A 13962-nucleotide genomic window follows, 5' to 3' on the forward strand; every position below is an offset into this window, starting at 1 on the left:
CTCTTCCAGTAACCTCATTAACACTCAGGGCAGCCAACGTCAGGAAACGCTGCTGGCCCACAGCTGCCTAGAAACTCCCCCTCTCCCCTCAAACACAACAGGATTCCTGACTGAGTCCAGGGTTCAACTGGGGCTGCCACCACCACCCCCAGAATGTAAACAAGGGAACAGTGGTATCTTTAACAAGTGAGTATGGTATTCCCAGAAACAATCCAGGATCATATTCCTGATCAAGCTCACACACGGCATCAAACAGGGGAGCTGGGAGCAGGTGTTAGGGGCAGCAGTTAACACACAACTCAAGGAACACACATCCCATGTCAAAGTGCTCATGTTCGAGTCTGGGCTTTCCCAACTTCAGCCCTTGCTAATGCGCACCCCAGAAGGCAGCTGGTGGTGGCTCCAGTACTTGGACCCCCTAGATAGGGTCACAGACATCTGTACCTCTTAAGGGATGGACCAGTGGATGGGAAATCTTTCTCTCAAAATGATTTTTTCTAATTAAAAAAAATCTTTGGCCAATAAAGTGTTATTGAAGTAGAGACACTTTGAAAAACTCTGCAATTATTTGAGGTTTAAAGTGTAAGCTTGGGACCGCTGAAACAGCCCTGAGTGAACTAAAGACATCCAGACGGGCTACAGTACGCTAAAGCATACGGAAGCGAGGCTGTGAATTTTCTAAAATGAATACACACAATGAAATGGTAAAAACCTCAGCAGAATTTAAGATCCACCAGCTTATCACTTAGGAAAGCACCATCTTATTGGAGCACTCTAAAAGGGAAAGCCTTGCAGGAGATGGTGGGGTGGGCTGCGGCGGGCCCCCTGTGCTGGCGCAAGGCGAAGAGTCTAAAGAAGCCTCAACCTCCTCCTTGTTAAGTTCTGCAGAGAAACCAAATTACAGCCAGTGCAATTCCCACACACTGCTGAGGGTGATTAAAAAAAAAAAGAGAAGCTTGAGGCAAGCCAGTGGTGACACACAGCAAAACAACTTGTTAAAAACTCTGCTCTCTTTTACTTTTGGTTCCCCAGGATCTACCCCCAAGAGAACAAAAAAAGGGACAGAGACAAAGATGTACACACAAAGATGGTGGCCACAGGGTCCTTCAGAAGAGCAGAAACAAAGGGGATCACCTCAGGCCCAACAACGTGGCACTGATTAGGCGAATTGGGGTATAATTGTGTTAGGGACTGTTACGTGGTCATTAAAAAGCCTTAAGAATTTTAATGGGAAGTGCTTATTAACTACAGCGATTTTCATTTTAAATAAATACAAGATGAAATATTGAGCACTACTACAAGCCCAAGGATGTCAAAAAAAACAAGCATAAATATTAATATGCTCAGAGGAGAAAAGTCTAGAAGGAAATGCACCAATAATTATTCATCGTGTAATTTCTCAGTGCTGAGACTGGCGGGGGGCGGGGAGATACTCACCAAACAAGCCACAGGATTGAGGAAAACCCCCATCTCCCAATTCATTTCATTTGCCTTAGAGGTGAGCATTTTTATCCAAAAGCAGCCATTCCCATTCTTGAGTTTATGAAATCAGTGCATGGAGACATGGATTCCATCAGAGCATGTGGTGATGGAGGGGGCTGAGATGATATTAATCCACAAACATCCAAGCCTTGAATTTGAGGCATATACAAAACTAGACAGCCAAACACAAGGTCAAGGATGGAGTGTGTATCAAGGAGACAGATTCCAGCTGACCTGCAGGATCGACCCCTCTCTACATGGCCTATCCTTAAGGCACTACAGGACAGCACAGACGGCAGGCAATCACTTCCAGGTGAGGAAAAACCCTGATCTGGTATGTAACCCTAATATTCAGGGCCTTCGGCTAAGACCACACTGCCTTCTGGGTAGGATATCTCTTCTTGCCATGGTGCTCGGTGGCCATGCCACAGGCCCAGACCCCAGGAACCATGCAACTTCTCCCCTTCAAGGTGGGTTTCCTGGGAGGAGGGGGTCGGCTTGGCAACATGGCCCACAGACACTGCTAGGCCTGATAGTACCCACTCCATTCAGAGGAGTGCTTAGCCTGTAGAAGGAATCATTTGTTCCCCAACCCCCGAAAGAGTAACCTGGTTGCCTGATTCTTCCTAGCCAGTTCTCCCAGCTGGCCGCTCTGGGCTCTTTCCCAGCATGCTCACAGTGGTCGGGAGGGTGGTGCCGCATGCTGGGGAGGCGGCCAGGCCTTGCTGTGGCTCCCCGGCGCCACTCCCACAGCTGGGTAGATGCAGGAGGAGCTGGCACATGCCCTACAAGGAGGATACTGGGAACCACAACAGGCACCCAGCTCTGCTGGGCCCCTTGGAGGCTCCATCCTCCCTTTGTGCCAGGGCAACCTTCTCCTACACTGTAAGCAATCCCCACACAATCCCCACACCGGAGAGTAAATCTGTGATTCATTCAAGGGGGGAGTGCTCTCTTCAAGGGCAACTCTTCCATCTCAAACCTATTTCCCATTCAGAGAATGACACCCCATCACCTGCCCTCCTAAAACTCGAATCCCTCATTTGTCATTAACTTCCGCTGATACTCCTGTGAATCTCTTTCACTCTCCCCCCGCCAGCTGTTCAACACAAGCCACCAATGGGAGTGATTCAAGCCCCAATAATGCCCAATTATCCAGCATCCCACCTCTGGTCCCTCCCTAAACCACCCTACCTGACCTCAAGGTCAAAGAGTTCTCCTTTAGGACTTTAATCCGGATTTTTCACTCTATCCCACTCCTCCCGTAACTACCTAGGTAACCCAACAGATCCTTCAGATCACATTTTAAATGTCACTTTCCCATAGAGCCATGCAGGCCTGGTTGTACTTTCCCAGCCCTATGTTCCCTCATGGCATCTGGCATGGAGCCTCCAGTGCAGGTGAGGCCGCAAGGGTCTCCAGGTGCTCACAGCACAAGCCTAGGCCCAGGCAACCCCTGGCCAAGAAAGGAGAGCACAACCCATGTCCAACAAGCATCAAACCACAGCCCAAGTTGGGCCAAGGGAGAATGCTCAAGGTAGCTGTCTCTGATCAGCTCTGAGTCAGCCCCTCTTAACTCTCCAGAAAGCAGCAACAGCACGGTTCTGCCCTGCCTCCTGAGCAGATACGCAAATGTCAGCCACATCACAGCAGAGACCCCTTGAAGTCCTGCCCGCCATGCAGAGCTGCTGCAGCATCTTCCGCTGGCTCTTTCAGCATTACAAGCAGGAACGGCCCAAAAAGTCCAGGGCCTGGTCTGGCAGCCTTTTGTTCCTGGGACGCAAGTTTGCTTTCTTATCCCACTTTTCCATGCTCATTACACAACAAAACACACAAGACCAAGAACCACCAGAAATCCACCCAGAGGTAAAACTCCACATGTACTTCAAAAGGAAACCCCCAAGAAAAAACTGTAGGAACTTTTGAAGCCATTTGCTATTTTGTAAGATATATACTCTACCAAAATACCACCGTTTGGGGTACAGAATCCTTTCTTTTTTTTTTTTCCTGTTCACAAAGGAAGTTAAATGAAAGTCTTTGTGCTGCCAAGGCCCCCAGGGTGGTACCCAGGGAGCAGTTCCTAACCCCCCAGCTTACCACCGGCTGGAGGCCCAGACTGACTCACATGCTAACTGGAATTCATTTTCTAAGGGGAGCCAAGAACCATTTAAAAAAAATTTTTTTAATGCTGCACAGAGGAAAAAACGATCTAGTTATATGACCACAAAATGGGGTCGGGAGTGGGGGTGACCTCGGAACTTGTGGCCAATGTCTTCGGGACTTTAAAGTTTGTAGGAAATGGGAAAAGAGGGAGGCGAGGCTGGCAGAATTCTGGAGTAAATTCCCATTTCGTGGCCTGCCAATCAAGAGCTCATGCGGGGGTGGGGGGCACGACTTCCTAACACTCCCACCCCCAGCACAACTGAAGAGCCCCTGGGTTATAAGAGCTAGGATGCCATCCCAGCTATAGGGGCTAAAATTTGTGGCATTTGTTTCTTAATTTAAATATGATTGGAGAACATGAACTCAACTGGTGAAGAACATTTATTCTACACATCAATTTTTTATAACGTGGTAACCCACATACCACATGAAAAAAATCCAATCACATTAAAATACCCTGACAAAATGCTTTAAATTAAGATTCTGCCCCAGATGGATACTGGAGAAAGTTACTCTCCTAGCAGTCCAATGATTACTCACAGAGAACACTTCTCTATTTTCAGAGTGAAACATTAGGATACTTATGAAACAGCTTGGCCCCAAAGTTACAATAAATCCAAGCTTCAGAGAAATTAGGAAGCAGTCCTTAGGCAATTATTTTGAAACATGTCTGGTGAAAGAAACACTGTGATGTGACAACCTTGTCATTTCACAGAACAAGGAAAAAACAAAGTGTGAGGAAAAGACTCTAGGGAGAAGCCAGCCTCGGTGGGCCATCCCACGTGAACATGAACCAGACTCTGTAGCCAAGGCTGATCTGCTCCAAAACCAAAAGGGCATACTAGCCAACACTCAGAGGGTTTCCTTTACAGATACAGGAGTCTGAGACAACGGCTCGTGTTGGGCGGCACAGAGTCCCACGTCCATGCACAGGAGATGATCAGCGGTACATGGATCTTCAATCTGAAAAACGACAGGGATCAGGTGCAGAGGTCTGCCAGCCCCAGCCTTTCTTCTACCCTACTTCTCCAGCTCCCTGTAATTCCCTCTCCCAACACCTGTCTCCTTCTCAATGCGCTGTCCAGCGAAGACCACAAAGATGTTCAAATGAAGGCCAGCTGCCTCTTCTACCCAGTCTCCACTGAGGTGGGACCTATGTCATCTCCTCACTGTTTAAGGCTCAGGCTGTAGCAAGTATTCTTGCAGAACTGCAAGGGTCCTGGAAACAGGGGGCAGGCACTATACAACCAGCAGGGGGGCAGGTCCACTCTGAACCCACTGTAGGATATGGGTTTTCTTTCTGTGCTCAAGCAGAGGTTTCTAAAAAGTTTAGAAGATCCTTTCCTAGTAGCTATACAAATGTGGGGAAGTCCTATCAAGCATTTTCCAAAGCAGACAAATGAACTTCAAAGCCTACAGGGCAGGTGTAGCGGCAAACCACTGCCAGTAATGCCTGCACCCTTATCAGAGTGCTGGTTCCCATCGCGATTGCTCTACTTTCGATCCGACTTCCTGCATCTACCTCCTAGGAGGCAGCAGGCGATGATGACATTGCCCACCTACATGGGAAACCTGGATGGAGTTTCAAACTCCTGGGCTGTGACCTGCCCAGCTCTGCCTATTTGGGGAATGAACCATGAGATGCCAATATTTGCTTTCAAGTAGAGGAAAATAAATAAACATCAACAAAATGTTTTCCAAAGCCTGTGCTCACAGTGGGAAAGTCAGGAAGCTTAAGTGAACCAGTCAGGCAGTGCCATTTTGTCCTCTAGCACTCTAAACTGTCATATCTGTTGGGTTATTAAGTCTTTGTATGTGATTAAGAACTTAAAAAAAAAAACATTATTTTTACTGAAAAGGCAGATACAGAGAGAAGGAGAGACAGAAAGACCTTACATCTACCGGCTCACTTCCCAAATGACCACAACAGCCAGAACTGAGTTGATCTGAAGCTAGGAGCCAGGAGCCTTTGCCAGGTCTCCCACAAAGGTGCACGGTCCCAAGGCTGTGCTGTGGGTCATCTTCTATTGCTTTCCCAGGCCACCAACAGGGAGCAGGATGGGAAGGAGAGCAGCCAGGACACAAACCTGTGTCCATAAGGGATCACGGCACTTGAAAGAGGAAGGATTAACCAGTAGAGCCATTGTACCAGGCCAAACTTTCTTTTATTCAATATGGCATTCACTTTCCTAAGAGAAGCCTGCATGAGAAGCCCAATGCAGCCACTGCCTTACACTCCCCATTGGCAGCCAGTTCCCATCCCAGAGCCCACTATGGAGGCTTCCTTCCACCTCCAAGATCTGTAGCCACTCCTTGTTCCAGCCGCTAACACAGCACATGGCACTGGGCAGCGTCCTTTCGACGTCTTTGGGCCTCCATTTCCTTTTCTGAGAACATGTTGGGGGTTGGGGCCTAACGGTTCCGAAGAGTCAAGCCTAAGTTATAGGAGTTATAAGAGTCTGCTACAGTGGGGCTGGAGGCAGGGAGAAGCTTCTAGCAAAGGCCAGACTTCTTTCTTTCCACACAGCCTTCTTGCTACATGTCTCATTTCTACTATGAGAGAATGAGGCACTTATCATGGATGACAATTCAAGATGTGCTTTCACGGAAATAATTTTGTGATATGTACACCCATATACAGCAGAGGCCTAAACTCATTAAATTATACTCCATTACAGCAAGCAACAAAATGAGGGAACAGTTAGGCTGAAATTTGACAGATTGCATTTTAGATTCTTCTACTAAGGAAAATTAATTTGCAATTTTTACAAATTTTAAGTAACACAGAAGCAAAAAATATATTAATGGATAACATTTTATGATACTTAAATTAAAAATACATGAATTTGTTTCCTGTTTTGCATAATTCTACCTGTCATGAATTCATTATAAAAATACGCCTCCCATTAATAATTTCAAAAGTATGAAGTCCAGCTCATGATACAAATACATGCAAGAGAATCTTCTAACAACATGGGGCTAACTTCTCAAGAGGTTAATTTATAAATTCTGCTTTAAGAGCCTACAAAATCCCAAGAAAGTACATTAAAAATATATGCAGACACACATTTTATGCTGTATTCTCTTAGTAATGAAAACAAATGTTCTTTATGTCAACACACTTTCAAAAACACAGACATACACAGTCAACTTAATTTCAGCCCATGTTCATTTCTACTCTTGGATTACAATCAGCCAGCCCAAATCAAGTTTTCCAACACTGGTGTAGAATGTAACTTTTCAGCAGATACAGGAGGGTGCCATGGATCAGGGGATGGGGACTCCTCAAGACCAGGGGGCTTCTCAGATCTCTAGCTCATCTCCCCTACCCACGCTTGTCGATGTTGCCTGTGACAACATTTTTTGTCCGTTCCAAAGCACACCGATTGTGTCCCACTAACTGGAGCCCGCAGCGCTAGATTCTAAAGCAACACCATGGACAAAAGGCTAGGAGGAAAGTTCATAAAATTCCCAGGTGGTCTACAATTGCCAAGATCCAAAAACAGAAAACGAGTCTCTTTAAGATATATATACCACATTCACAAGGATTCCAAAAACAACTATTAAAGGAAAAGAAAACTAACAGACAAGGCTTGAAGTCTTCCAAGGAGTGGCTGATCCACTATCCCATTCCTCCCAGCCCAGGCAGCCAGGTCTCAGGGAGGTTACTTACAACGATGTGAGCAGGAGACGGCGAGCGGGCGTCCTTGAGGGCCTGTCTGCTCTGCAGGCCCCCTGCCTGGACATCAAGCAATGGCCATTTCATCTGCAGGTACTGGAGGGAGGAAACAAAAAGAGAATGGAACACGATGAATTCAGACCAGAAACACAAAACAGCTTGCCCAACAAACAACAGGTGCACAGGTCAGAAGCTGAGAAACTCAGAGGCATGCAGGTAATAACAAAAGGAAAACCATGCGATTTCAATGAGCTCTTCCCTTCGGATTCAAGTTCCATAGGCCCACACAAGAGCACTTGAAAACTGTGTGGAAAATGGAAGTAAAAACAAGCTTATTTTAGTGCAAAAAAACTTTTGAAATCCATGCTCATTGGGGGTGTCCAAAAAGTTCAAGAGAAATGAGTATTATGAAAAAAAACACAAAACCAGATTTCAAAACTTCCTTGCACCAAAACTAGCTTTCCAGAACATTTTTCCACAACCTTCTGAAGTACCCTTGTATGATAGAATAGACACATCACTAGCAACTATAGTTCTGTTCTTGCATTCAAACTACAGGGTGGCTTCGGATAAAATTATTTCAGTAATGCTACCTTATATTCAGAGGGAACAGGGAGAGGATGGAAGGGAAGAGAGGAGGGAGCCCAGAGCTATTCCATAGACAGGAAGCAAACACAAATTACAAGTCACGGGTATTCCAGGAAACCATCACTTAATTCCAAATTTGCTCTCAATGACTTCCCTCTTTATTTATCACCTATACAGATGCACAGATTAAGAAAATGAGACAGAGAGACAACAAAGGAACAGAGAGAGAGACTTCCCTTCCCCTAGTTCACAACCCACATGCCCGATATAGCCAGGACAAGGCCAGGCCAAAGCCAGGAGAAAAATTCAAGCTAAGTATCCCATTGGGTAGTGGAAACTCCATTACTTGAGCTACCATTGGTTGCCTGCCCTGGTCTGCATGAATAGGAAGCTGGAATCATGAGCTGGTGCAAGGAATCAAGCTCAGGTACTCCAATGTAGGACATGGGTATCTTAACTCATGTATGAACTGCTAGGCCAAACACCACTCTCTCACCCATCATCCTTCACTACAAAGAGGCGAGCAGATTTGTGCAACCATCCTTTGTATGGTTGGAACTGCTCATTCCAATCCATAGGCTTAAGAGGACAAAATAATTCCTTGGCAATAGAGGCACATCCAGAGGCCAAGGCCACTTGACCAAAAGACCAGGTTTGCCACAGAGATACACATAGGGAGCTAGGTCTCCCTAAGATTTCTTTGAAGGTAAGAAATGAATCCATGGGACAAGACTGGTCAGTTCTGTCAAAAGGGATTCATCAGCGTTCAAAGGGATTGGATTCAACTCCTCGTTTTGCAGACAAGGAAAACTGAGACACAATGACTTAGTCCCAGGGATAAGTACAGCCCAGGCTTCCACCTTCGTCAGTGACATTACAGCAATCTCACTCAGAAAAACGTCAGACCACCAAACGAAACTTAGAACACTCGGGACTTCCCTGCCAACTTTCGGGCCTCCAAAGCAACTGATTAATGAATGTCTCCGTCAACACTCAGATGACATGTAAGAAGCCATTTTGATCATTTCAGAAACTCCAAGCATAGTAAGTGCCAGGTTTGGTATTAATTCTACAGAAAATGTCACTCAGTGAACAAAGACTCACTGTGCTTTGTGTACAACCTTCTTACTAAGCTTTCCATGGAAATGGAAAGTTGCCTGCCTTGGGGGAGCTTATGCAGGAGAGAATCTACATGCATACACACACAAGACAAACCCAAGCAGGATATTGCAAAGATGAATGGAGATCCAGGACCTCATGCCTAGGCCACGACAAGAATGAAGACAGAATTTCTGAGAAAGAGACTGGGGAAGATTGTGGAGTGTGTCTTGGTAAATTAGAAAGATTTTTAGTAGGAAGAAAAGCGGATACAAAAGGCACTCTAAAAAAGAAGTGTCTACACAAATCCGTTGAGAGATAGACACAAGAATCAAAGCTATCCATAGCCAGACCAGACCACAAGTTTCTCCAAGACACAACTGTTCATTGAATTGAAATGAAACTTCGTTATCCATAAAAGCTAGAAGATGCCAGCCATGAGCCAGTGGACTCTTCCCAAGGCAAGGTGACTGGCACCGGCTCTGTTAGTGACAATTAAAGGCCTTGCATCAAATCCCTTTTCCTCTCTGTATCTCCAGGTTTTGGTCCTCAGTTTTGAAAGTTTTGTGCTATTTGTGATAGGGATGCGGCTGGAAGTCTACCGCAAAAACGAGGGAATCCTAGGATTCAAGGCCTTAAAACAGAGAAGGGGCCACTCAGTCATCATTGTGACCATGTGCAAAATACCTGCTTTGGGGACAATGTCACCCCAAATTTGAAGTAAACATTTCAGAAGTCCCTCCCAGACCTGTAACCCCAGTCAGAGGGCTCCAGGGATCCATTTTGCCCTGTCTTCCCATTCTTACTAGCCACATAAATATGTGGACTACATTGGTCAAAACCACTCAATGAGAGCCATGCCCTCGAAGTCAACTAAAACGATGGACATCTGCCAACAACACCACGCTCACCTCTCGGTCTCACGGACTTGGGAGCAAAACTACTGCTGGGCTGAGCAGACCCACAGCTAACACTCACGCTACCAGCTCGGTGGGGAAGTCATATGGGTGGACATGTTTCCAACCAGAGCCATCTGCAAGAGGATTGGATGACGTCCAAATGTTGGCTCCACACTACAAAACTTAAGCTTTTGCTTAAGGGGGTAGACCTGCCCTGAGGACTCCACCCGAGAACTGTCATGCCCATAATGCAATATTAATGCCAAGACTATTAATTCCTACTTTACATAAAAGCTTCATTGTGTGCCACATTCAATCTCCATAGGCTACCTGCACCACATATTTTTACGGGCCTACATTTCAGCGCTCCAAGCCTACAATACACATAATTTTCAATTATGTTAGGGCAGCCCAGGATCACTGCCTATATAACATTACTGGTCGGAGGAAATGAGACTCGGCCCCACTGCCCAGAGAGCTCTAACCGAATCCAGATGGCGCAGGGAGACAGCCCCAGTCTCGCCGGCTCACAAGGACCCTGCACTGACAGCCCAAACTCTCCTTAGACTGTGCAACATGATGCCACAGGTCAGCTGGGCACCCGCAGACCCGGGCCTGGCCTAGGACTCTTAACTGGCATTTCTGGCTCACAAGGCTCCTTTTGGAGAAACAAGCACCACGTCAAGACCGCTTAAAGGAAGCGATTAACCTTCTCGAAAAGTGATGGGTTTCCCAGCTTCCTCCATCGACAATTGGTCCTCATTAATGGGGGAAAATAAATAAATAAAGGGAAGAGAAAGGAAATTAGCTACTATTACAGCCCAGAGGAAAATCTTTTCCTTCCTGGAGACATTAAACAGCAGGAAATTCTCCTCTGTTGGGTCCTTGAGGAAGACCTGAAGGGGGCGGCGGCTCAGGTGGACAGAAGGGCTGGCGTATGCCACTCCATTTCCCAGCAGTGCAAACTCGCATGTCTATCCCTGTGAGGAAGGAGGGTGGGGGCGGGGGAGTTCCCACCAGCCCTCTGAGAAAACACAGGACTACAGCTCTCTTCCTCTCGGGCTACTCAACGTGGAAATTATGAATTGCCTAGAAAAATACTCAACTTTTCAACAAACTGCAATCGAAGCAGGCTGTGGGAATTCCTGCACTGGAAACTGCTGAAATGAAGTCAACTCAACTTGTGTTTCATTTGAGGCAAAAAAAAAAAAAAAGGCCAGGCCACTGTGGCAGGAGCATTTATTTCATCCTTCGGGTACAACTGCGTTCTGATCACAGCATGCTAAGGTTTCTCTTCCCCTCATATTTTTATGCTATGTCCCAGGAAGCTTAAGTTAAGCTCTGGACCTATGGGCAAAACCTCAAAATGAATGTGACACTTGTGGCCCAGAAGAATCCCAAACAAGCTGCCAGACCTAATGAAACTGTCAGCGAAGAGGAAGAGCGGAGCGTTGCTCATTTCTTCTCTTCTGCCTCCCCCAATCACAAGGGAGAAGTGGAGGCCAAGGGTTAGTGAGGACTTTGCACATCCGGGCTCCTGCAGGACACTGTTGGGCAGCAGGCGGCACCTCCTGCGGTGAGCCTGATCCCTCCAAGGCCACCTTCACACCTGCCGAGCTGTCACTGGCAAAACCCACCAGGGATGAAGATGAGGATGGGATGCCAAAGAGGCCAGGAAACTTCAGTTTTTCCTGATTGAACACCTGCACAGTATCTAGTGCCTCCTTTCATTCACGCAGTCACAGATGGGCAGGTATGTGCGGGGGAGGGGGTTTCTTTGTCATTTATCTGCTCAGGGTGAGATTGGCACACTTCTCCTGGGAGGTACAAGTTGAGCAAAGTGTTCCAGACTTTCTCCTCTTCACCCCAGACGCCTGCCACTGTGAACCCAGTGGGACCTGGCGATGAAGCTGAAATCTCAGTTTCACACAACTCTGTGTCCAGAAGCAGTTGTCATCTTGTCTGATTTTTATTTTCCAACTTTCTAAAAAGCAGTACCATTCATGCCCCTAGCTCCATGAGACACCCAGAACAGGTGGGAAACTTGTGTGGGCACATGGGTAACAGCCCGTAAAAGCTCAAGGGCTGGGATGTCCAAACAGCCAAACATGAACACGCTCATGAGGCAAGGTGTGGCATCCCAAAGATGGATCTCTTATCCCAACTCGATCACTGTGAACTGCACGGTCACTGGCGGACTCAAGCGCTGAGGGCGGTGGGGGTGGGCTGGGAAAGAATCCAGCCCTCTGGTGGAGACATCCAGTCACAAGGTCCAACCACCAGGACCACAATCTCACAGAAATAACTACCCCTCCTTTCTAAAATGGAAGTTTCCGAAATCCTTGAGCCATTCTGACTGGAAAAGGCCCACGTGGTCCAAAGGTGGCGGTGGTGATGCAGCCTACATCGCCAGATGCCCACAAGGGGATCCCAGGTCCCCCTTCCAGAAGTCCAAGGAGAAGTGTTCCAGTGTTCTGGGGCCAGACACTCCTCTCCCCAGAGCTTTCCCAATGGAGCCACTAGTCACTGAGGACCAAACTGTAAGGAGGCGCCCCGCTGTGCTAGCTCTGCCCACCCTGGGAGATAGCATCAGCCACAAGCTGGGGGCAAAGTGCAGAGTTAATGGCGAGAAGAGAGGCACCCTTGAGTCCAGAACAGGCTGTTTAAGAGAGATGAAACTGGTCTCTTCCAGAAAATGAGGCCCTTCAGAGAGGCTGCCATGGGGACGGCAAGCCTTTACCTTCGTAGAGGACAAACGGCAATGGAAAACGCTACAGTGGTTTGTCACCAGGGGCAATTTTCCTAGGAAAATTGACTTTCTAAGAAACCAGAGTCAGCCATCACTCTCTTGATGAACTTCCACTGTAAACACCACTTGTCTGCTAGTGCCAGAGGCTGCCTGGAGGATATTTTGATGACACAGAAAAGTCGACCTTCTGCCAGTGCACCCAAACCCAAGAGTGCAGTCTGCCACACCCATCATATCCCAAGATGCCATTCCTGCAAGGTGGCTGGTTCCTCCTCCACCCACCGCAGCATCTGCTTCTCAGCAGACTTTGCGCATCAGGGGTGGCTAAGGTAATCCAAGCAAAGGCATCTAAGATAGTCAATGACACAATGGAGAAAGGATTGACATTGTGAGAAATGAACTGATGGTGGCAACAGGTGACTCCAGTCCTTGCTGACTTACTCAGAGACTTTTCTCCTGTCCCACTTTGGATCCGCCTAATGTTCCTTCCAACTGTCCAGACGGCGTCAACCATCTCTCCTGCAGCCCAGCATTAGCAATACTGATAAGGAGCACGGGCTACACTTGCACACCCCAACTTCCTTTCCCAGATTGACTGTCACACTGTTCCTTTAAGATGATCAAAGCGATCAGCTCTAAACCTGACTTAGAGGAGAGGGTGGTAGAGCAACGGTAACCAGGAGCCCAAAGGCCAAGGCATGGTAGGCCAGCTCAGGATTCACACACCTACACCTGTCCCTCCACCATGGGAGAACTCCCAAAAGGACTCAAACGGGCAGTGGGCACCAAGCAGCAGGAAGCCTGGGACACAGCACAGAGGATCCAGGTACCCAGTTAGGGATCCCCAGGAAACGTGCCTCACAGAACACCTCACTCCATTACAGCCCAAAAACGTCCCAGGCATAACCATCGCAGAGTCCTCATGAAGACCCAGACCTGGCTGGGGAGACACCACAGAGCGAGCCACAAAATACACGAGAGATCCCTCGGTCACTCTCTCCCTCCCAAACATACATATTTATTTTTATAACACAAGGGTCAGACACAGCAAGTTCAGCAGCCCTGTGTGACACCAGCATCCCATATCAGCGTTCTCTGGTTCAAGTCCCGGCTACTCCACCACTTCCAGTCTTGCTTCTTGCTGACATACCTGGAAAGTAGCAGATAACGGCCCAAATCCTGGGATCCCTACCTCGATGGAGTTCCAGGCTGCTGGTTATGGCCAGGTCTGACCTCAGCTGTTACAAGTACTTAGGGGAGTGAATCGGTACAAGGAAAATTAATATCTCCATCTCCAACCCTGC

The 13962-nt window shown here is 47.4% G+C and overlaps 1 protein-coding gene across 23 annotated transcripts in view; it reads right to left on the reverse strand.

Annotated features, from left to right (window-relative positions):
- The window catches only part of TCF7L2 (transcription factor 7 like 2), a 181405-nt gene that overhangs the window by 101211 nt on the left and 66232 nt on the right, over positions 1 to 13962 (reverse strand). For 21 of the 23 annotated variants that reach the window (XM_040992079.1, XM_040992085.1, XM_040992082.1 and 18 more), the window contains one exon: positions 7319 to 7420. The exons of the other annotated variants lie outside the window; for them this stretch is intronic. In XM_040992079.1, coding sequence (XP_040848013.1) covers positions 7319 to 7420 — 102 coding nt within the window. The remainder of the gene's footprint in view (positions 1 to 7318; positions 7421 to 13962) is intronic. 23 annotated transcript variants of the gene reach the window in all.

Source organism: Ochotona curzoniae, unplaced genomic scaffold (genome assembly GCF_017591425.1).
Source record: "Ochotona curzoniae isolate NIBS_2020 unplaced genomic scaffold, NIBS_Ocur_1.0 contig_66, whole genome shotgun sequence".
In the NCBI taxonomy this organism is placed as follows: Eukaryota; Metazoa; Chordata; class Mammalia; order Lagomorpha; family Ochotonidae; genus Ochotona; species Ochotona curzoniae.